This window comes from Ranitomeya imitator, chromosome 7, assembly GCF_032444005.1.
Source record: "Ranitomeya imitator isolate aRanImi1 chromosome 7, aRanImi1.pri, whole genome shotgun sequence".
Classification (NCBI taxonomy): domain Eukaryota; kingdom Metazoa; phylum Chordata; class Amphibia; order Anura; family Dendrobatidae; genus Ranitomeya; species Ranitomeya imitator.
Window position 1 is genome coordinate 111323672 of NC_091288.1, and position 24438 is coordinate 111348109.

The window sequence follows — 24438 nt, forward strand, 5'->3', positions numbered from 1 at the left end:
ACTTTGCTGAATCTATTTCATTCCTACGTTTGTCTTTTCATCTTGCTAACAGTCATTATATGTGGGGGGCTGCCTATTCCTTTGGGGTATTTCTCTGAGGTAAGTCAGGCTTGTATTTCTATCTTCAGGCTAGTCAGCTCCTCAGGCAGTGCCGAGTTGCATAGGTAGTTATAGGCGCAATCCACTGCTGCTTATAGTTGTGTGAGGATAGATCAGGTACTGCAGTCTACAGAGATTCCACATCTCAGAGCTCGTCCTATTGTTTTTGGTTATTGCCAGATCTCTGTATGTGCGCTGATTACTGCACGCTGTGTTGCCTGATTGCCAGCCATAACACCCATATAGTGCTCTGCACTGTTCATTATTGCCCCATATATGCTCCTTATAAAGCACTGCCATTGCTGCTGCTGCTGCTGCAATAATAAAAAAAAAAAGCCATACTCACCTCTCTTGCTTGCAGCTCCCGGCGTCTCGTCCCGGCGTCTCTCCGCACTGACTGATTAGGCAGAAGGCGCCGCGCACACTATATGCATCATCGCGCCCTCTGACCTGAACAGTCAGAGCGCAGAGACGCCGGGAAGACAGAGCGGCGCCGGGAAGATGGAGTGATGCCCGGCGTGTGGAACGGGGACAGGTGAATATAAAATACCCACCTAGTCCCGGCGCCCCTGACGCTGTCCCTGCCTGTCACACTGTCTCCGGGTGCCGCAGCTCTTCCTGTCAGCGGTCACTGGCACCGCTCAGAGGAATGAATATGTGGCTCCACCCCAATGGGAGTGGAGTCCATATTCATAAGTTTAATGAGCGGTCCCACGTGACTGCTGAACAGGAAGAGCTGTGGTACCCGGAGACAGTGTGACAGGCAGGGGGAGCGTCAGGAGCGCGGGGACTAGCTAAGTATGCCTCAGCGCCCTCTCCCCCTCACCCGCCGACCCTGCCACCCACCGTGACTCGAGTATAAGCCGAGAGGGGCACTTTCAGCCCCAAAATTTGGGCTGAAAATCTCGGCTTATTCTCGAGTATATACGGTAAACCAATAGGAAGTTAGCTAGTGGGAGGAACAAGAAAATGGTGAGGAGAATTTGTTCTGGAAGTAGTGAGTGTAGTAGTGGATAGGAAGAAGAAGAGTGAGGTGATTGACCAGAGCTCTGTTATTACAGAGGCTCGTGAATCCAGGCACTATTGGTGGATAAAAACATGGGCATGAGCACATTTGGGCAGTATGAGAGAAACATTGGCTAGGCGTATGGGACACTTCCTTGATGTCTGAGGCCTATGGTCTGACAGGGATTGGCAGAGACATCCTTTACTTTCGCCCAGGATGGGGAATATGGACAGGGAGCACCAGGAACAAGCTAGTCCGGCCAGGGCTGCCACTAGAAATTTCGGGGCCCCATACTGGCAAAATTTTCGGGGCCCCCTTGAAACTCCGCCCAGGCTCCACCCCAGCCCCGCCTCCAGGCTCCACCCCACGAACTGTCCACAGTCCCACCACTCTCTCTTGGAAAATCTCCACTTCGCACCTATCACACATTAACAGTTCACATCACCAGATCACACATATAGCCGGCAGCTTTTGTTTTGGCCAAAAGATTTTTTAAGCCGCCACCACAACAAAGTAGACACTTTTGGCCGGGCCCTACTCTACTGTAACCTACTAAATATTTGTTAAAATATGCAATACAATTTAGGTATATTTTTATTTATTTTTCAATTTTTAAAATGACCTATAATACTACATACAAGGAACAAATACCACAACACTATGACCAGATGACATATTACCACCACAGTGATCGAATAATATAAAATACAAGGAACAAATACTGCTACACCATGACCAGACCACATATTACCTCCACATCATGACCAGACCACATATTACCAACAATGACTGAATACTACAATACTGATCAGTAATACAAAAAAAACCCACAATACTATCACCATCAGTGCCATTATGCACAGGAGATCTGTAATTAGTAAGCAGTGTCTGTGTACAGATAATACAGTGATCACTGGTGACATTACACACAGGAGCTCTGTATATAATGTATAGATAATACAGTGATCACTGGTGACATTGTACACAGGACCTCTGTATATAGTATACAGTGTATAGTGTAAGTGTATAAGTAACACTGACTCACCAGTGACGTCTCTAGGTGAAGTCCTTCATCTTTCATCCAGCACAGACCGCCATCACTTTATCCAGCCAAGACTCGTCTCTGCAGGAAATAAAACAGTTATCTCGAGTTCCGCTTGTAGAACACATTACTTAATTTTCCCAACTTCTACATTACACCACATGAAGAAGGCAACATAGTATCACTCTACACAGTAACAGGACCGCCCCCCCATTTAAAACAGTATACTCAAAAAATAAAATAAATACATCACTGCAATAATAATATCCCTTAATTAGCCCCTATGGTAATATTCGCTATCCTGGCCACCGTGTGTCTCATTCCAGGCTCCAGCCATATGTTCTCCCATCCTGCCTTCATGAGTATCCATTCTACCCCATATGATCTCCCCATCCTGCCCCATCTGTCTCCATCGTATCCATCCTGCCCCATCTGTTTCCAATCCTGCACCATCTCTGTCCAGCACTCTGCCCCATCTCTGTCCAGCACTCTGCCCCATCTCTGTCCAGCACTCTGCCCCATCTCTGTCCAGCACTCTGCCCCATCTCTGTCCAGCACTCTGCCCCATCTCTGACCAGCACTCTGCCCCATCTCTGTCCAGCACTCTGCCCCGTGTCCAGCTTTCTGCCCCCCATGTGTCCAGCTTTCTGCCCCCCCCCGTGTCCAGCTTTCTGCCCCGCCCCCCCTGTCCAGCTTTCTGCCCCCCCCCCCCGTGTCCAGCTTTCTGCCCCCCCCTGTGTCCAGCTTTCTGCCCCCCCCTGTGTCCAGCTTTCTGCCCCCCCCGTGTCCAGCTTTCTGCCCCCCCCGTGTCCAGCTTTACTGCCCCCTCTGTGTCCAGATTTACTGCCCCCTCTGTGTCCAGATTTACTGCCCCCTCTGTGTCCAGATTTACTGCCCCCTCTGTGTCCAGATTTACTGCCCCCTGTGTCCAGATTTACTGCCCCCTCTGTGTCCAGATTTACTGCCCCCTGTGTCCAGCTTTACTGCCCCCTGTGTCCAGCTTTACTGCCCCCTCTGTGTCCAGCCTTCTGCCCCCCCTGTGTCCAGCTTTACTGCCCCCCTGTGTCCAGCCTTCTGCCCCCCGTGTCCAGCTTTACTGCCCTTCTGTGTCCAGCGGCCTTCTGCCCCCGTGTCCAGCTTTACTGCCCCCTCTGTGTCCAGCTTTACTGCCCCCTCTGTGTCCAGCCTTCTGCCCCCCCTGTGTCCAGCTTTACTGCCCCCCTGTGTCCAGCTTTACTGCCCCCCTGTGTCCAGCCTTCTGCCCGTGTCCAGCTTTACTGCCCCCCTGTGTCCAGCGGCCTTCTGCCCCCCCTGTGTCCAGCTTTACTGCCCCCTCTGTGTCCAGCCTTCTGCCCCCCCTGTGTCCAGCTTTACTGCCCCCTCTGTGTCCAGCCTTCTGCCCCCCCTGTGTCCAGCTTTACTGCCCCCCTGTGTCCAGCGGCCTTCTGCCCCCCTGTGTCCAGAGGCCTTCTGCCCCCGTGTCCAGCGGCCTTCTGCCCCCGTGTCCAGCTGCCTTCTGCCCCCTCTGTGTCCAGCTGCCTTCTGCCCCCTCTGTGTCCAGCTGCCTTCTGCCCCCCTGTGTCCAGCTGCCTTCTGCCCCCTCTGTGTCCAGCTGCCTTCTGCCCCCCTGTGTCCAGCTGCCTTCTGCCCCCTCTGTGTCCAGCTGCCTTCTGCCCCCCTGTGTCCAGCTTTACTGCCCCCCTGTGTCCAGCTGCCTTCTGCCCCCTCTGTGTCCAGCTGCCTTCTGCCCCCCTGTGTCCAGCTGCCTTCTGCCCCCCTGTGTCCAGCTGCCTTCTGCCCCCCTGTGTCCAGCTTTACTGCCCCCCTGTGTCCAGCTGCCTTCTGCCCCCCTGTGTCCAGCTGCCTTCTGCCCCCTCTGTGTCCAGCTGCCTTCTGCCCCCTCTGTGTCCAGCTTTACTGCCCCCCTGTGTCCAGCTGCCTTCTGCCCCCTCTGTGTCCAGCCTTCTGCCCAAACCCCCCCCCCCGATCGCCGCTCTCCGCTCTTAATAGAAAAAAAAAAAAGTTCTACTTACCTGCCGCGCTCCTGATCTCTCCACGCAGCTGCACTGTGCACTCGCCGGCGACTGACAATGACGTCAGACGCCGGCGACCTGCACGCTGCGGCTGGCGGCTGTTAACTATTGACGTGCGGGCGCGGGCCCGCATGTCAATAGCGTACAGCTGCAGCGCCGGCCGCCGCTAAGGGCCCGGTTCAGCCTGCGGCTGCCGGTAGGGGCCCGGTGAGCAGGTAAGAGGGGGCCCGATGCGGGCCCCCTCTGCTCACCGGGCCCCTTACGCCAGTCACGGCTGTAATGCCCTGATGGCGGCCCTGAGTCCGGCTACTGAGGGAGCTGCAGTACAGAAGGATACGGTACGGAAACAAATGGTGATAGGAAGAACCAGGGACAGTTCAGGGGAACGAATGTCCATCCTGTATGAAGATTGCTGTGCGGTGTCTGTATCTAAACTGGATGAGCTCAGTAAAATTGCTATAGCTGAATTGAACTTAGACTCTGATGGTTATTGTGTGTTGCTGCAGAAGGCCTGGACCCTGCAAGCAGAAAAGGACTCTAACCTTCAAGTGAGTGAAATACACTGCACACACACCACACCAGACAAAGGACACTTTGTTAATGCAGTGGGGTGCCAAGGTGTGCCAGAACAGCAGCCCCTCACCATGACTACCACCCCGGTCCCCATTACAGCTCGTTACAGCTGCACAAGTTTCCAGGCGATGCATGCATTCCTCTATTCTTAAAGGGGCAGAGTGCACACTTTTAACCCCTTTACCCCCAAGGGTGGTTTGCACGTTAATGACCAGGCCAATTTTTACAATTCTGACCACTGTCCCTTTATGAGGTTATAACTCCGAAACGCTTCAACGGATCCTGGTGATTCTGACATTGTTTTCTCGTGACATATTGTACTTCATGATAGTGGTAAAATTTCTTTGATAGTACCTGCGTTTATTTGTGAAAAAAACGGAAATTTGGCGAAAATTTTGAAAATTTCGCAATTTTCAAACTTTGAATTTTTATGCAATTAAATCACAGAGATATGTCACACAAAATACTTAATAAGTAACATTTCCCACATGTCTCCTTTACATCAGCATAATTTTGGAACCAATTTTTCTTTTTGTTAGGGAGTTATAAGGGTTAAAAGTTGACCAGCAATTTCTCATTTTTACAACACCATTTTTTTTTAGGGACCACGTCTCATTTGAAGTCATTTTGAGGGGTCTATATGATAGAAAATGCCCAAGTGTGACACCATTCTAAAAACTGCACCCCTCAAGGTGCTCAAAACCACATTCAAGAAGTTTATTAACCCTTCAGGTGTTTAATAGGAATTTTTGGAATGTTTAAATAAAAATGAACATTTAACTTTTTTACACCAAAAATTTACTTCAGCTCCAATTTGTTCTATTTTACCAAGGGTAACAGGAGAAATTGGACCCAAAAAGTTGTTGTCCAATTTGTCCTGAGTACGCTGATACCCCATATGTGGCAGTAAACCACTGTTTGGGCGCATGGGAGAGCTCGGAAGGGAAGGAGCGCTATTTGACTTTTCAATGCAAAATTGACAGGAATTGAGATGGGACGCCATGTTGCGTTTGGAGAGCCACTGATGTGCCTAAACATTGAAACCCCCCACAAGTGACACCATTTTGGAAAGTAGACCCCCTAAGGAACTTATCTGGATGTGTGGTGAGCACTTTGACCCACCAAGTGCTTCACAGAAGTTTATAATGCAGAACCGTAAAAATAAAAAATCATATTTTTTCACAAAAATTAGATTTTTGCCCCCAATTTTTTATTTTTCCAAGGGTAAGAGAAGAAATTGGACCTCAAAAGTTGTTGTCCAATTTGTCCTGAGTACGCTGATACCCCATATGTGGCAGTAAACCACTGTTTGGGCGCATGGGAGAGCTCGGAAGGGAAGGAGCGCAGTTTGACTTTTCAATGCAAAATTGACAGAAATTGAGATGGGACGCCATGTTGCGTTTGGAGAGCCACTGATGTGCCTAAACATTGAAACCCCCCACAAGTGACACCATTTTGGAAAGTAGACCCCCTAAGGAACTTATCTAGAGGTGTGGAGCACTTTGACCCACCAAGTGCTTCACAGAAGTTTATAATGCAGAACCGTAAAAATAAAAAATCATATTTTTTCACAAAAATTATATTTTTGCCCCCAATTTTTTATTTTTCCAAGGGTAAGAGAAGAAATTGGACCTCAAAAGTTGTTGTCCAATTTGTCCCGAGTACGCTGATACCCCATATGTGGCAGTAAACCACTGTTTGGGCGCATGGGAGAGCTCGAAAGGGAAGGAGCGCCGTTTGACTTTTCAATGCAAAATTGACAGGAATTGAGATGGGACGCCATGTTGCGTTTGGAGAGCCACTGATGTGCCTAAACATTGAAACCCCCCACAAGTGACACCATTTTGGAAAGTAGACCCCCTAAGGAACTTATCTGGATGTGTGGTGAGCACTTTGACCCACCAAGGGCTTCACAGAAGTTTATAATGCAGAGCCATAAAAATAAAACAAAATTTTTTTCCCACAAAAATTATTTTTTAGCCCCCAGTTTTGTATTTTCCCTAGGGTAACAGGAGAAATTGGACCCCAAAAGTTGTTGTCCAATTTGTCCTGAGTACGCTGATACCCCATATGTGGGGGGGAACCACCGTTTGGGCGCATGGGAGGGTTCGGAAGGGAAGGAGCGCCATTTGGAATGCAGACTTAGATGGAATGGTCTGTAGGCGTCACATTGCGTTTGCAGAGCCCCTAATGTACCTAAACAGTAGAAACCCCCCACAAGTGACACCATTTTGGAAAGTAAACCCCCTAAGGAACTCATCTTGATGTGTTGTGAGAGCTTTGAACCCCCAAGTATTTCACTACAGTTTATAACGCAGAGCCATGCAAATAAAAAATATTTTTTTTTCCACAAAAATTATATTTTAGCCCCCAGTTTTGTATTTTTCCAAGGTTAGCAGGAGAAATTGGACCCTAAATGTTGTTGTCCAATTTGTCCTGAGTACGCTGATACCCGATATGTGGGGGGGAACCACCGTTTGGGCGCATGGGAGGGCTCGGAAGGGAAGGAGCATCATTTGGAATGCAGACTTAGATGGATTGGTCTGCAGGCGTCACATTGCGTTTGCAGAGCCCCTAATGTACCTAAACAGTAGAAACCCCCCACAAGTGACCCCATATTGGAAACTAGACCCCTCAATGAACTTATCTAGATGTGTTGTGAGAACTTTGAACCCCCAAGTGTTTCACTACAGTTTATAACGCAGAGCCGTGAAAATAAAAAATCTTTTTGTTTTCCCACAAAAATTATTTTTTAGCCCCCAGTTTTGTATTTTCCCAAGGGTAACAGGAGAAATTGGTCCACAAAAGTTGTTGTCCAATTTGTCCTGAGTACGCTGATACCCCATATGTTGGGGTAAACCCCTGTTTGGGCACACAGGAGAGCTCGGAAGGGAAGGAGCACTGTTTTACTTTTTCAACGCAGAATTGGCTGGAATTGAGATCGGACGCCATGTCGTGTTTGGAGAGCCCCTGATGTGCCGAAACAGTGGAAACCCCCCAATTATAACTGAAACCCTAATCTAAACACACCCCTAACCCTAATTCCAACGGTAACCCTAACCACACCTCTAACCCTGACACACCCCTAACCCTAATCCCAACCCTATTCCCAACTGTAAATGTAATCTAAACCCTAACCCTAACTTTAGCCCCAACCCTAACTGTAGCCCCAACCCTAACCCTAACCCTAGCCCTAACCCTAGCCCTAACCCTAGCCCTAACCCTAACCCTAGCCCTAACCCTAGCCCTAACCCTAACCCTAACCCTAGCCCTAACCCTAGCCCTAACCCTAGCCCTAGCCCTAACCCTAGCCCTAACCCTAGCCCTAATGGGAAAATGGAAATAAATAATTTTTTTTTATTTTTCCCTAACTAAGGGGGTGATGAAGGGGGGTTTGATTTACTTTTATAGCGAGTTTTTTAGCGGATTTTTATGATTGGCAGCCGTCACACACTGAAAGACCCTTTTTATTGCAAAAAATATTTTTTGCAATACCACATTTTGAGAGCTATAATTTTTCCATATTTTGGTCCACAGTGTCATGTGAGGTCTTGTTTTTTGCGGGACGAGTTGACGTTTTTATTGAAAACATTTTTGGGCACGTGACTTTTTTTATCGCTATTTATTCCGATTTTTGTGAGGAAGAATGACCAAAAGCCAGCTATTCATGAATTTCTATTGGGGGAGGCGTTTATACCGTTCCGCGTTTGGTAAAATTGATAAATCAGTTTTATTCTTCGGGTCAGTACGATTACAGCGATACCTCATTTATATCATTTTTTTATGGTTTGGTGCTTTTATACGATAAAAACTATTTTACAGAAAAAATAATTATTTTTGCATCGCTTTATTCTCAGGACTATAACTTTTTTATTTTTTTGCTGATGATGCTGTATGGCGGCTCTTTTTTTGCGGGACAATATGACGCTTTCAGCGGTACCATGGTTATTTATATCTGTCCTTTTGATCGCGTGTTATTCCACTTTTTGTTCGGCGGTATGATAATAAAGCGTTGTTTTTTGCCTCGTTTTTTTTTTTTTTTTCTTACGGTGTTTACTGAAGGGGTTAACTAGTGGGACAGTTTTATAGGTCGGGTCGTTACGGACGCGGCGATACTAAATATGTGTACTTTTATTGGTTTTTTTTTTATTTAGATGAAGAAATGTATTTATGGGAATAATATTTTTTTTTTTTTCATTATTTTGGAATATTTTTTTTTATTTTTTTTACACATTTGGAAAATTTTTTTTTTACTTTTTTACTTTGTCCCAGGGGGGGACATCACAGATCAGTGATCTGACAGTTTGCACAGCACTCTGTCAGATCACTGATCTGACTTGCAGCACTGCAGGCTTCACAGTGCCTGCTCTGAGCAGGCTCTGTGAAGCCACCTCCCTCCCTGCAGGACCCGGATCCGCGGCCATCTTGGATCCGGGGCTCGAGCAGGGAGGGAGGTGAGGAGACCCTCGCAGCAACGCGATCACATCGCGTTGCTGCGGGGGGCTCAGGGAAGCCCGCAGGGAGCCCCCTCCCTGCGCGGTGCTTCCCTGCACCGCCGGCACATCGCGATCATCTTTGATCGCGGTGTGCCAGGGGTTAATGTGCCGGGGGCGGTCCGTGACCGCTCCTGGCACATAGTGCCGGATGTCAGCTGCGATAAGCAGCTGACACCCGGCCGCGATCGGCCGCGCTCCCCCCGTGAGCGCGGCCGATCGGCTATGACGTACTATCCCGTCCAGGGTCAGATAAGCCCAGGGCACCTCGACGGGATAGTACGTCTAAGGTCACAGAGGGGTTAAAATTCCCTCAGCTATGGGAGGCAACTTTTATAAAAAGTATCCTCCAGAGTAGGTAGGTGCCTGAGCAACCCCTGTCGTTCCCAACATTGTGTGTGTGAAGCGGTATGCTGCTAGATTTTACGTCCTAGTATCCAGTGTAGTTAGTACATGAACATGAACCCCTGGTCCTTGTGTGGCCAAGACCTGAACATGATACCATTGTTCTTTTGTGGCCATGGGGTCTGAACCTGTAACCACACCTGAAGTTCCCTGAACCCAAATCCACACCTGGTGGCCCTGTAACCTAACACTGCTTCCATTGGTACCTGAGCCTGAAGCCACACCTGCGTTACATGAAACCTGACACTGGTCTAGAAGTACTGGAGCCTGAAGCCACACCAGAGGTACCTGAATCCTGAAGTCTCACTGGTAGTACCTGAACCCTGAAGCCGCACCAGCAGTACCTGAACCTGAAACCGTTCTGGCAATACTTGAACCAGTGTCAGCCCTGGTTAGTGTTCCAGAGCCATACTTTCATAGCCTGTTCCAGTATCAGAATTTAGCCCTGTCTGTGATTCTGTGTCAATATCCATTTTGCCCGAGAATCTATAACCTGCGACGTCTGAATGAAATCCTTATCCTGTGCTGCCAGTTAGACCTAGTGTAGTCCGTGTCTGCGATCCTGACCCCTGAGTTCCTCAGCTGCAGTACTGTGGGCTGCGAAGAGTGGTACTGTCTCTAAGGTGTCATGTCCTCCTTGGAGACCTGGAGTTAGAAGGTAACAAAGGGTAATTAATTGCAGATCTTCTTTAGAGACGGTGTGCTTTGTGTCCTTTTTTAATTTTATTTCCTTTCCATCAGTGCTGAAAGGGCTAAGGACTCTTTCTCAGCTGGTTGGGAACATGCAAGGTTGTTGCTCTCAGCTGCAGCTTCTAAAATCATTTACTCTCCCTATACTAGCTCTGCGTGTTTCTTCCTTGCTGGTGAAAGAATCCTCTTCCTGGAAAGTGTTGAGCTGAGTATTTGGGAGTAGTAGTTGAATTATTCTGTGTGCAGTAGTCTGTGAGAGTTTATCTCCTTGTCCTTATACCTATTTAGTTTGTTCCTCCCTCTTCAGATCTTTCTCCCTTTTTTTGGTTATTGTTTTTTATGATAGTGGGTTTCAGTTATCCCTGTCTGTCTTTGTGTCTTGTTTCCCTTATATTTCTGTCCCATGCCTCATGGGGTTATCAAGGGAACAGACTAGAGTTTAACAGAAGCATAGTAAGGTCAGAGACACAGGCCTCTCTACCATCAAGAGTACCTCTGGGACAGTGAAGTTGGGGTCTCAGTTCCAGGGAGTTTTAGGCCCCTCACCCTTACTTCAGTCTGTCGGCTACCTGCAGCTCAAGTCTAGCTTCACCATCAGGAGCTCTAGCAAAGACAAGGTAGCCATTTACCCATGCTCCACCTATATAAGTCCGGCCCCATGGTACAGTGGTCCACGAACAGCAATTTGACAGTGTCATGAAACGGGGGTGTTTGGTTGCCCAGTTCTTTCTTCAGGGATTTATTTATATCCCATTTCCCAATTCCTGTTTGGAACTTGCAGCTCTCTGGTGCTCCCCTTACCCTCAGGTCAGTCAGGGGATTGCACCTAGGAGAATTAGTCGCCAGAAAGGCTGCCTAGTCATGTACTGTCTATTGGGCACACTGCAGTGAGGGTGATATAATTATTCCCAGCCACAGCCAGGCAATACACTTATAAACCCCTTTCTGTCACTGCCAGCTATACCCAACAAGCTCAGTACACTCTGCTGCCACCCGCTCCTATTCCTATGATTAATAGTGGGTCAGGAACCAACCCAATCAGTAGCGAAATTTACTTTAGAGGATGTTGGAGGTAAGTTTTAGAGCAAGGAAAACTAAACTAGCAAATATTATAGCTTTTACTCCAAAAAGATTAGGCAGTGTTTACAAAAGGTATAAAAAACGATATTACAAGAGGAGACAATTTATAGTATGTACAGAACGATTACAAAATAAAAGGGATTAAAGTTGAAAAAAACACTCTCATATCATGGCTGGCCATGCAGCTGGGGAGAAGGGCGACACATCCCAATGCATCAGAGCAGATTGCAGAGTTTCTGTAATCTGACTTCCTGGGCAAAGATTAAAGACCTCGCCTCTCATCCTGCCTCTGAGTTTCATACCTGGGCCCAAAACCAAGTCACTCCTACTGTGCTGACCTTACTGGGTGGTTGGGTAACTCCCCTTTCTGAACAGTTATGAAATACTCTATTACCCATATCTCTTGGGGTGAACCTCATAGAAGAAAGACAAAATTATCATTATGCTCAGCATGACATGGGGGTTCATTTATGTATAAACACATAAAGTGGATACATGACCTGCTTGCGGAAAAATCTTTTCCTTGGATTTTGTTGGTTTTCGATCCTAGCGATTTCACTGGGTTATAGATCTATTGGTGGACATTCAGAATATGTAACTTTTATAAATGTATCACTAATTGGGGGTCAAGTTATGCCCTACTATTAAGTTTTTAAATGAACAAAAGAACACGATTCCGCAACTGACTTCAGCCAGCTTAGGGCCATAAACTACTCAGTGGGGGGCTGCTAGCACACTAGTATCACTTTGCACAGAATATGCAGTGAGAAGGAGCTGGGAGGAGGGGTCAAAAAACCCACAGCCTGAGTCTGTAAAGCCATGGAACCTTCTAGAAGTATACTCAGAATATGGCATATTTATATTATCGTGGCAGACAGAATCTCAAAATATTTCAAATATTTCAATATTTTTTGTATTAGCAAATACATATTAAGTTTAAAGTATTTGAATTTTCTAAATCATAGTCATTTACACCATACAATTAATGTCTTCTGAAACCAGTTTTCACCTTCCTGACGATGGCCAAATTGTTCAAATCTCATTTAAGTGGTTATACCTTTGGAATCCTTCTACATTCCCCTTTAATAGTTTTTTTTTCACTACAGATTGTACTTTATGTTCGTTATAGATGACAGAAAAACTCAGAATGGTCACAGAAATAACTTGAATCTGACAAAAGTTATAATAAACAACAAATTTCTGAAAACGAACGTCAAACATTGTGTTAGGTGTTGAGTTCCCGCCTCTGCACAGGCGGAATCTCGAACCATCTCTGCTGCGGTCTCCCATTCTTCTCCAGCCGCAGTGGAGTCTGCTCAGTGGAGACGTCGTTCACAGCATCTTGCTCAGTCTCACTCTGTGCATAGGATTACTGCTGCTTTTCCTGCTTCTGCCATTGAAGCCAGTGCTGGGCAGCGGCGAGCAGACGCTTTTGGGACTAAGTCCTGCTTTTTCCCTTCTGAGCATGCCCAGGGTGAGATCTCCCATTGGAGATCGAGGGTCACATGCTCAGATGCTGCAGCGGTTCCCATTGGTCCTCCAGGAAGGTCTTGAAGGTGCTAAACTTCTGTGGCAGCTTCCCATTGGCCCTTTATTGGAAGGTCCTGAACGTGCTGCAGCTATATAAGCTTCGCATGACCGCATGGCCATGCGCTAGTGTACATTTGTAAACGTGTGTGTGTTGTGAGTTAAAGTCGTTCTTTAATATCCCCTCCCTATTGTATGACTGCTCGCGGAAGGTGGATGATTGCTATCTAGCGCCCGACTTAGCTATCAGCACGTAACACACAATACAGCATCTAATTGCTGTGACCACCAGTGCAGCACCGTGCGCTTTCACAACGCTTTCCTGACCCAAGTCTGGGTGGTTAGTGGCGTCCGCCAGTGCGGCACCGCACGCACTCTCTTGCATCTTTATTATTATTATTTCTGTCACTCTGACACCCCAGTTGCGGTGTCGAGCGCATGAGGTCTATATGAACCCAAATCCTGTGTCTTGGGATTGAGTTCCGAGACACCTTGCTTGTGCTCTTGGTGTGGTACCGCGGCCCTGTGACGCAACAAGGTTCGCTTCCTTCACACAGGGTGAAGTTAACCAATGTGTGTATTCACATTGTACTGCCATATAGTCCGTCATTACTTGGCAGCAGGTTCCATCTCTGCACGGTGGACCCCGGGCTGCGAACGCACCTTACTCTATCTGTCCTATTATTTGGTGCGTTCCGCTAGCCATAAGATTACACCAGCGCCAGGGTCTGGCTAGTAATGACGGACATACAGCAATCCTTGCGGTATATCCAGCAGCTGGAGGGTAGGTTGGCGGCTCTCGAGAGCTCAACCTCAGCTGTGGATGTTACCGCAGTTGCTGTACAGGCTGCTAGCGTGGCTGCCGCAACCTTGTCCACTGCCACCCCTGTTCCGACATTATCTTGCCTCCCACTGCCAGAAAAATTTTCTGGAGATAGCAAATCTTGTAGGGGATTCGTGAGTCAGTGCTCTATTCACCTCAAGCTCCTGGCTGCACGTTTTCCCACAGAGCGGGGTAAGGTGGGATTTATTGTGTCTCTTGTCAGACAGGACGTTGGAATGGGCTACGCCGCTATGGGAGCGTGACGATCATGTGGTGCAGAGTGCTCCGCTGTTCCTGAGCACTCTGAAACAGGTCTTTTTAGGACCTCAAGTCACCCATGATACTGCGCTCCAACTGCTGGCATTAACTGAGGGTGAGTCCTTGGTCAGCCATTTTGCCGTCCACTTCCGCACTTTAGCTTCTGAGCTGGAGAGGTCGGATAAAGCCCTTATCCCCATATTTTGGAAGGGGCTGGCTGATCACGTGAAGGACGCTCTGGCCACTAGGGAGATTCCTGCCACACTGGAGGAGTTAATAACTGTCTCTACTCGTATTGACCTCCGTTTTAACAAGCGGAGGTTAGAACGAGCCCAGTGTAGGCAAAGGTTTCGGCTGGCTCCTACCTTCGCCAAACCTCTGGAATCTCCGGTCCTGGTTCCTGAGTCCCATGAGGCCATGGAAGTGTCACGAGCGGGATCTAAGTCCCGGACTGCTTGTGCACTCAAGGTCTGTCATGTTTGCCTGCAGTCAGGACATCTTGCCACCAGATGTCCCCAGCGGTTGAGGAAACATCAGCGTTTAGTGGTAGTGGGTTGAGGTACACTAGACAGGCGACGTTGGCCTCCAAATTATCCTTTAAGGGAACAATTATTATAGGCTCATTCTCCCACTCGGTAGAGCTCTGCGTGGATTCTGGGGTGGAGGGCAATTTTATGTCTTCTGCCTTTGCCCAACGTCATGCAATTCCCCTGGTTATGCTAGCTCAACTCTTGGAGGGAGCTCATTTTCCCTTCGAAGTCTTCACAGATCATAAAAATTTGGAGCCCAGCGGTTAAATTCTCAACCAGTAACGGTACGAGTGGTGAATGGGTCGACACTGCCCTCACAGATAACACACCAGACCATCTCTTTTACTCTGTCCATGTCACCATCAAATCAGGAGATTATATCTCTGCTCGTCATTCCTGAGGGAATTGATGAGGTCCTGTTGGTAATACCTTGGCTGTGGTACCACTCTCCTCATATCGAGTGGTCCTCAGGCAGAATTCTGGGATGGGGTGAATCTTGTGGGGGTAGGTGTCAGAGGGAGTGCGTTCAGGTTGTTACTACAGAGGTACCCACAGATTTATTCTCTCTCCCCAAGCAATATTGGTCTTATGCAGATGTGTTCTCCAAAATTGCGGCGGATCCCTTCCGCCCCATCACCCCTATGACTGTCCTATTGATCTCTTGCCTGGTGCTGAGCCTCCCCGGAGTCGAGTTTATCCGTTATCTCTCCCGGAGATGGAGGCAATGTCACAGTACTTCCAGGAAAATCTGGCAAGAGAATTCATTAGAAAGTCAGTGTCACCTGTTGGGGCAGGGTTCTTCTTCATGCAGAAGAAGAATGGGGAATTGCATCCATGCATAGACTACAGGGGTCTTAACGCCATCACCGTTAAGAATAAATATCCTTTGCCCTTGATATCTGAGCTCTTTGATAGGCTTCGGGGAGCAAGGGTATTTACTAAATTAGATCTGTGGGGTGCTTACAACCTGATTCTCATCTGTGAGGGAGACGAATGGAAGATGGCTTTTAACACCAAGGATAGGCACTATGAATATCTGGTGATGCCCATCGGGCTCTGTAATGCCCCAGCCGTTTTCCAAGACTTTGTGAATGACATCTTCCGGGTATGCTCTCCACCTCGGTCGTAGTCTATCTAGATGATATTCTCATCTACTCTCCAGATATTGACTCCCACCGGAGAGATATTTGCAAAATCTTCGACCTCCTACGGGCAAACTCCCTCTATGCCAAGTTGGAGAAGTGTATGTTCGATCAGGAGTCCTTACCATTCCTAGGCTATATCATCTCCGCCCAGGGATTGGCTATGGATCCTGCCAAACTACAGGCTGTGATGGACTGGCAGGAACCCCATTCTCTTAAAGTGGTGCAGCGCTTTATGGGGTTCATTAATTATTATCGCCAGTTCATTCCGCACTTCTCAACTTTGGTAGCTCCCTTGGTTGCCCTCACCAAGAAGGGGGCAAATCCCAAATTGTGGTTTGAGGAGGTCTCCAAGGCCTTTAACTCCATAAAGTCACACTTTGCTAGCGCTACCATCCTACATCGCCCAGATGTAAATAAGCCATTTATCATGGAGGTGGATGCCTCATCTGTTGGTGCTGGAGCAGTCCTCTTCCAAAAGGATGCTCAAGGTCGGAAGCATCCTTGCTTCTTTTTTCTAAGACCTTCTCACCAGCAGAGAGGAATTATTCCATCGGGGACAGGGAGTTGCTAGCCAAGAAGTTAGCTTTCTCGGAGTGGAGACAACTCTTGGAGGGAGCTCATTTTCCCTTCGAAGTCTTCACAGATCATAAAAATTTGGTGTACCTGCAGACAGCCCAGCGGTTAAATTCTCGCCAGGCCAGATGGTCCATGTTCTTCTCCCGGTTTCATTTCACCCTCCAATTTCTTTCTGGGGAGAAGAACATTCGGGCTGAGACTCTCTCTCGCTCCGTTGTGTCATCTGTGGAGGAGGAAGAGGAGCCTCGGCTTATTGTCCCCACCGAGAGCTTGAGAACTGTGGCCCCGGTTTCGCTAGAGTCTGTGCCTCCGGGCAAGACTTTTGTACCATCCAGTTTGCAATCGGAGGTTCTCTCTTGGACACACTCGTCCAGGGTGGGTGGACATTTTGGTTCCAAAAGGACATCTGAGTTACTGGCGAGGACATACTGGTGGTCGCATATGGCTCGTGATGTCGCAGAATATGTTCAGGTGTGTGTCTCTTGCGCCAAGAACAAGTCCCCTCAGCAACGGCCAGCTGGTTTGCTTTACCCTCTGCCGGTGGCGGACAGGCCCTGGGAGATGGTCGGGATGGACTTTCTAGTGGGCTTACCCAAGTCTCGTAACTGCACCATTATCTGGGTGCTCACCGACAATTTTTCCAAAATGGTGCACTTGGTGCCTCTTCCTCGGCTACCTTCTGCACGGGCTCTGGCTGTGTTGTTCATCCATCATAATTTTCGCCTACACGGTATGCCAGACAAAATTGTTAGTGACCGGGGTCCCCAGTTTGCGTCTCGATTCTGGAGAGAGCTTTGTTGTCTACTCAGTATTGAGTTTAATCTCTCTTCGGCATATCATCCCGAAACAAATGGGTTGGTAGAGAGGGCCAACCAGACCTTGGTCACATATTTACGACATTTTGTTTCTGCCAGGCAGGATGACTGGGCATCCTTGCTACCGTGTGCAGAGTTTGCGCTTAACAACGCCGTAGCCGACTCCACCGGTCAGACTCCATTCCTCCTAAATTGCGGCCAGCATCCGCGTGTTCCTGTGCCCATGCCTGTGTCTTCCGCCTACTCCAGGGTGGCAGACTTGGCTGTGGAGGCACGGGACATCTGGGACCGCACTCAGGATGCCATTCAGGCCTCCAAGGAGAGAATGAGGTCCTCCGCCGATGCTCATCGGCGTCCCGCTTCGACCTTTGCTCCTGGCGACTTAGTGTGGCTCTCTGCCCGTAACATCAGGCTGCGTGTTGAGTCCACTAAGTTTGCACCTTGCTACTTGGGTCCCTTCAAGGTCCTCGAACAGGTTAATCCTGTGGTCTATCGTCTGGCCCTTCCTCCACGCTTGGGTATCACCGACACCTTTCATGTGTCCCTCTTGAAACCCATATACATGTCCCGGTTTTCCGAGTCATCTGCCGGGACATCGGGTTCGTCTACGGATGATTACGAGGTGAACGCTATTTTTGGGGTGCAAGGTGGTACGTGGCAAAAAATTCTATTTGGTGGATTGGAAGGGTTATGGCCCCGAGGACAGGTCCTGGGAGCCTGCTGAATACATTCGAGCTCCACAGCTCATTGCTGCCTTCGAGCGTAGTGAGGTCCCAGGAGGGGGGTGATGTTAGTTGTCGAGTTCCCGCCTCTGCACAGGGGGAATCTCGAACCATCTCTGCTGCAGTCTCCCATTCTTCTCCAGCCGCAGTGGAATCTGCTCAGCGGAGACGTCGTTCTCAGCGTCTTGCTCAGTCTCACTCTGTGCATAGGATTACTGCTGCTTTTCCTGCTTCTGCCATTGAAGCCAGTGCTGGGCAGCGGCGAGCAGACGCTTTTGGGACTATGTCCTACTTTTTCCCTTCTGAGCATGCCCAGGGTGAAATCTCCCGTTTGAGATCAAGGGTCACATGCTCAGATGCTGCAGCGGTTCCCATTGGTCCTCCAGGAAGGTCTTGAAGGTGCTAAACTTCTGTGGCAGCTTCCCATTGGCCCTTTATTGGAAGGTCCTGAACGTGCTGCAGCTATATAAGCTTCACATGACCACACGGCCATGCGCTAGTGTACATTTGTAAACGTGTGTGTGTTGTGAGTGAAAGTCGTTCTTTAAAATCCCCTCCCTATTGTATGACTGCTCGCGGAAGGTGGATGATTGCTATGTAGCGCCCGACTTAGCTATCAGCATGTAACACACAATACAACATCTATTTGCTGTGACCGCCAGTGCGGCGCCGTACGCTTTCACAGCGCTTTCCTGACCCAAATCTGGGTGGTTAGTGGTGTCCGCCAGTGCGGCACCGCACGCACTCTCGTGCATCTTTATTATTATTATTTCTGTCACTCTGACACCCCAGTTGCGGTGTCGAGCGCATGAGGTCTATACGAACTCAAATCCTGTGTCTTGGGATCGAGTTCCGAGACTCCTTGCCTGCGCTCTTGGTGCGGTACCGCGGCCCTGTGACGCAACAGGGTTCACTTCCTTCACACAGGGTGAAGTTAACCCGTGTGTGTATTCACATTGTACCGCCATATAGTCCGTCATTACTTGGCAGCAGGTTCCATCTCTGCACGGTGGACCCTGGGCTGCAAACGCACCTTAGTCTATCTGTCTTATTATTTGGTGCATTCCGCTAGCCCTAACACATTGCTTTTCAATCATGCTTCCGCAGAATTTAAATAAAATAAAACTCATACTCATAGGCATGGACAGAAATGATGGTACCCTTAACGAAACATTTTGTTGCACAACTTTTCGAGGCAATCACTGCAATCAAACGATTCCTTTAACTGCCAATGAGACTTCTGCACCTCCCGACAGGTATTTTGGCACACTCTTCAAGAGCAAGCTGCTCCAGTTGTCTCATGTTTGAAGGTTACCTTTTCCAGATGGCATTGTTCAGCTCTTTCCAAAGATGCTCAATAGGATTTAGGTCAGAGCTCATAGAAGGCCACTTCAGAATAGTCCAATGTTTTTCTCCTAGCCATTCTTGGGTGTTTTTAGCTGTGTTTTTTGAGTCATTATCCTGTTGCAAGACCCATGACCTGCGACTGAGATCAAACTTTCTGATACTGTGCAACACATTTCTCTCTAGAATCCCTTGATAGTCTTGAGATTTCATTGTGCCCTGCACAGATTCTTGACACCCTGTGCAGCAGAGCAGCCCCAGAACATAACAGAGCCTCCTCCATGTTTCACAGTAGGGACAGTGTTCTTTTCTTGATATGCTTCATTTTTTTCCATCTGTGAACATAGAACAGATGTGCCTTGCAAAAAGTCCAATTTTTGTCTCATCTTACCATAGGATATTTTCTCATGAACTTTGTGGCTTGTCAATATGTAGTTTGGCAAATTCTAGCCTTGCTTTTTTATGATTTTTTTTCAATATTTATGTCCTCCTTGGTCATCTCCCATGAAGTCCACTTTGGCTCATACAACGACAGAGGGTGCTATCTGACACTGATGTTCCTTGAGCTTGAAGTTCACCTTTAATCTGTTTAGAAGTTTTTCTGGGCTCTTTTATTACCATTAATATTATCCGTCTTTTTGATTTGCCATTGATTTTCCTCCTGCGGCCATGTCCAGGGAGGTTGGCTACATCTTAAATTTCTGAATAATATGTGCAACTGTAGTCACAGGAGCATCAAGCTGATTGGAGATGGTCTTACAACTTTTACCTTTAACATGTTTGTCTATAATTTTCTTTATAATCTCCTGAGACAACTTTCCTTCGCTTACTCTGGTCCATGTTGAGTGTGATATACACCATGTCACCAAACAGGGAGTATCTGTAGCCCTATATACAGGCCCACTCACTGATTCCATGATTGTAGACACATGTGATGCTAGTTAGTGGACATACCTTGATGTAACATGTCCTTTTTGTCACACTATTTCATGAGGATGTGTTTTATTTTGTATTTAAATTCTGTGTAAGCATGGTTGAAAAGCAATGTCTGATTTTCATTTGTTCATTTTCACAGATTTTTTATTTATTATTACTTTTGTCAAATTCAAGTAATTTCTGTGACCATTGTGGGCTTTTCTGTCATTAAACGAGGGGTACCAACAATTTTGACCATGGGTGTATAGGGATATGATTTGCGTTTATTGATAAAAATACTGGACATTTTGAAAAAATGTAGAAAAATTCTCAATTTTCGCAAATATTTTTTTTCATTTATTTCATTACATTACTTGCTAACAAAACAACATGACTTTAAAAAAACAATTGATTATGTATGTCTACGTAATAATAAAAATATAGATGAGGATGAAATACAAGAGTGAAAGAAACCAGAAGCTGCAAATGAAAGAGTTAAAGAGATGTTTTAATCATGTCTGAAATAGGCATCTCATTGAAGTTGTGATGTCTTCTGCACCAGAAGTGTGCCAAGCTGATGACATTACGACCAGCACACCTTCTGGGATGGATGCATGATCAACAGATATCATGCACTTGTCCTGTTCATTACAAAGAAATGTATGCACAATAGCTGTGATGATGCACGTCTCAGAAGGAGTGTGGGTTTTAACATCATCAGCTCTGCTCACTTCCGAAACTGAAATCAACAGCTCTGGAAACTGCTGGTAACCACTTTAGACTAACTTAAAGAGATTGTCCACTATTTTTACATTGATGACCTATTAATGCAATAGGTCATCAATATCTGATCTTTGGGGGTGTGACACTCGGGACCCTTGCCGATCAGTTGTTCATGGTGTTGACAGTGCTGGAACAGCTCAGTGTTGTATCTGCACAGCACTGGTCTGTGTACTGTATAGTGACCATGGTCAGGTACTGCACATCTGCCCTCTATTCAAATCAATAGGGGTGATATGCAGAATCCGGCCACAGCCCCGATTCTGTCGATAGAGCAGTGCTGTATAGCTTCATAACTTGGCAGTTCTGACATAATGAACAGCGGATTGGCGGGAGTGCAGAATGTGACACCTCTCACCGATCAGACATTGATGACCTTTCCTAAGAACAGGCCATAAATGATAAAGAAGTTGGCAACCTCGTTTTCCTTAGAATTAGTGCTTTTAAGCCTTATTTAAATAATTTGATGATTTTTCCTATATTTCTTCCATAGAATCGGCTTTGGAGAAAATCTCGCTCACCACATAACAATGGAAGTTGTTATGGGGTGGACCTCAACAGAAATTTTGATTCAAAATGGTGCAGTAAGTTAATTATTACAGATAATTCTTTGACTGTCACAAATAGATTATGTAATGTTATGTAAGCAATGAAATTTATCTCAATATTTCCAGCATCTGATATAGCATTCTGGTTTCTTATCAACATACATTTAGGCCATGTTCACACCATCCGTGCACAATGTGGCCATAGAATGTAGTGAATTCAACATGAGCCAAGACAGTGCCTCTTTTCCTTAAAGGGGTTGTACAATTGTCATGGTTTTTATGGCAAAGCTTCTTTAATGTAAAGATAACCAAGTCAGCTGTACTTTCCCCTGGTTCTCCAGCACTGGTTGTCTGCTGTGGTCTCCAGTCTTTGTTGATATAGCTGCAGCAGTGACAGCACATCATCATGGAAATTGCAGCAGCCAATCATAGCACTGGGCAGTAGCACGTTTGCAGCTGAGCTAAGTGTTTTGTTGCAGAGAATACATGATTGTTATGGCTGGCAATCAGGCAACACAGCGTGCAGTAATCAGCGCACATACAGAGATCTGGCAATAACCAAAAACAATAGGACGAGCTCTGAGACGTGGAATCTCTGTAGACTGCAGTACCTGATCTATCCTCACACAACTATAAGCAGCAGTGGATAGCGCCTATCACTACCTATGCAACTCGGCACTGCCTGAGGAGCTGACTAGCCTGAAGATAGAAATACAAGCCTGACTTACCTCAGAGAAATACCCCAAAGGAATAGGCAGCCCCCCACATATAATGACTGTTAGCAAGATGAAAAGACAAACGTAGGAATGAAATAGATTCAGCAAAGTGAGGCCCGATATTCTAGACAGAGCGAGGATAGCAAAGAGAACTATGCAGTCTACAAAAACCCTAAAACAAAAACCACGCAAAGGGGCAAAAAGACCCACCGTGCCGAACTAACAGCACGGCGGTGCACCCCTTTGCTTCTCAGAGCTTCCAGCAAAAGTTAATAGCAAGCTGGACAGAAAAAACAGAAAACAAACTAGAAGCACTTATCTAGCAGAGCAGCAGGCCCAAGGAAAGATGCAGTAGCTCAGATCCAACACTGGAACATTGACAAGGAGCAAGGAAGACAGACTCAGGTGGAGCTAAATAGCAAGGCAGCCAACGAGCTCACCAAAACACCTGAGGGAGGAAGCCCAGAGACTGCAATACCACTTGTGACCACAGAAGTGAACTCAGCCACAGAATTCACAACAGTACCCCCCCCTTGAGGAGGGGTCACCGAACCCTCACCAGAACCCCCAGGCCGACCAGGATGAGCCACATGAAAGGCACGAACAAGATCTGGGGCATGGACATCAGAGGCAAAAACCCAGGAATTATCTTCATGAGCATAACCCTTCCATTTGACCAGATACTGGAGTTTCCGTCTAGAGACACGAGAATCCAAAATCTTCTCCACAATATACTCCAATTCCCCCTCCACCAAAACAGGGGCAGGAGGCTCCACAGATGGAACCATAGGTGCCACGTATCTCCTCAACAACGACCTATGGAATACATTATGTATGGAAAAGGAGTCTGGGAGGGTCAGACGAAAAGACACCGGATTGAGAATCTCAGAAATCCTATACGGACCAATAAAACGAGGTTTAAATTTAGGAGAGGAAACCTTCATAGGAATATGACGAGAAGATAACCAAACCAGATCCCCAACACGAAGTCGGGGTCCCACACGGCGTCTGCGATTAGCGAAAAGCTGAGCCTTCTCCTGGGACAAGGTCAAATTGTCCACTACCTGAGTCCAGATCTGCTGCAACCTGTCCACCACAGAATCCACACCAGGACAGTCCGAAGACTCAACCTGTCCTGAAGAGAAACGAGGATGGAACCCAGAATTGCAGAAAAATGGAGAGACCAAGGTAGCCGAGCTGGCCCGATTATTAAGGGCGAACTCAGCCAACGGCAAAAATGACACCCAATCATCCTGGTCAGCGGAAACAAAACATCTCAGATATGTTTCCAAGGTCTGATTGGTTCGTTCGGTCTGGCCATTAGTCTGAGGATGGAAGGCCGAGGAGAAAGATAGGTCAATGCCCATCCTACCACAAAAGGCTCGCCAGAACCTCGAGACAAACTGGGAACCTCTGTCAGAAACAATATTCTCAGGAATGCCATGTAAACGAACCACATGCTGGAAGAACAAAGGCACCAAATCAGAGGAGGAAGGCAATTTAACCAAGGGCACCAGATGGACCATTTTAGAAAAGCGATCACAGACCACCCAAATGACCGACATTTTTTGAGAAACGGGAAGGTCAGAAATGAAATCCATCGAAATATGTGTCCAAGGCCTCTTCGGGACCGGCAAGGGCAAAAGCAACCCACTGGCACGTGAACAGCAGGGCTTAGCCCTAGCACAAATTCCACAGGACTGCACAAAAGCACGCACATCCCGTGACAGAGATGGCCACCAGAAGGATCTAGCAACCAACTCCCTGGTACCAAAGATTCCTGGATGACCGGCCAGCACCGAACAATGAAGTTCAGAGATAACTTTACTAGTCCACCTATCAGGGACGAACAGTTTCTCGGCCGGACAACGATCAGGTTTATTAGCCTGAAATTTCTGCAACACTCTCCGCAAATCAGGGGAGATGGCAGACACAATGACTCCTTCCTTGAGGATACTCGCCGGCTCAGATAACCCCGGAGAGTCGGGCACAAAACTCCTAGACAGAGCATCCGCCTTCACATTTTTAGAGCCCGGAAGGTATGAAATCACAAAATCAAAACGAGCAAAAAATAACGACCAACGGGCCTGTCTAGGATTCAAGCGCTTGGCAGACTCAAGATAAGTAAGGTTCTTATGATCAGTCAATACCACCACGCGATGCTTAGCACCCTCAAGCCAATGACGCCACTCCTCGAATGCCCACTTCATGGCCAGCAACTCTCGGTTGCCCACATCATAATTACGCTCAGCAGCAGAAAATTTCCTGGAAAAGAAAGCACATGGTTTGAACACTGAGCAACCAGAACCTCTCTGTGA

General features: G+C 47.4%; 1 protein-coding gene across 1 annotated transcript in view; it reads left to right on the forward strand.

Annotated features, from left to right (window-relative positions):
• Positions 1 to 24438, forward strand: part of LOC138644860 (carboxypeptidase O-like) — a 219142-nt gene that overhangs the window by 102560 nt on the left and 92144 nt on the right. The window contains exon 8 of the mRNA XM_069733748.1: positions 21350 to 21440. Coding sequence (XP_069589849.1) covers positions 21350 to 21440 — 91 coding nt within the window. The remainder of the gene's footprint in view (positions 1 to 21349; positions 21441 to 24438) is intronic.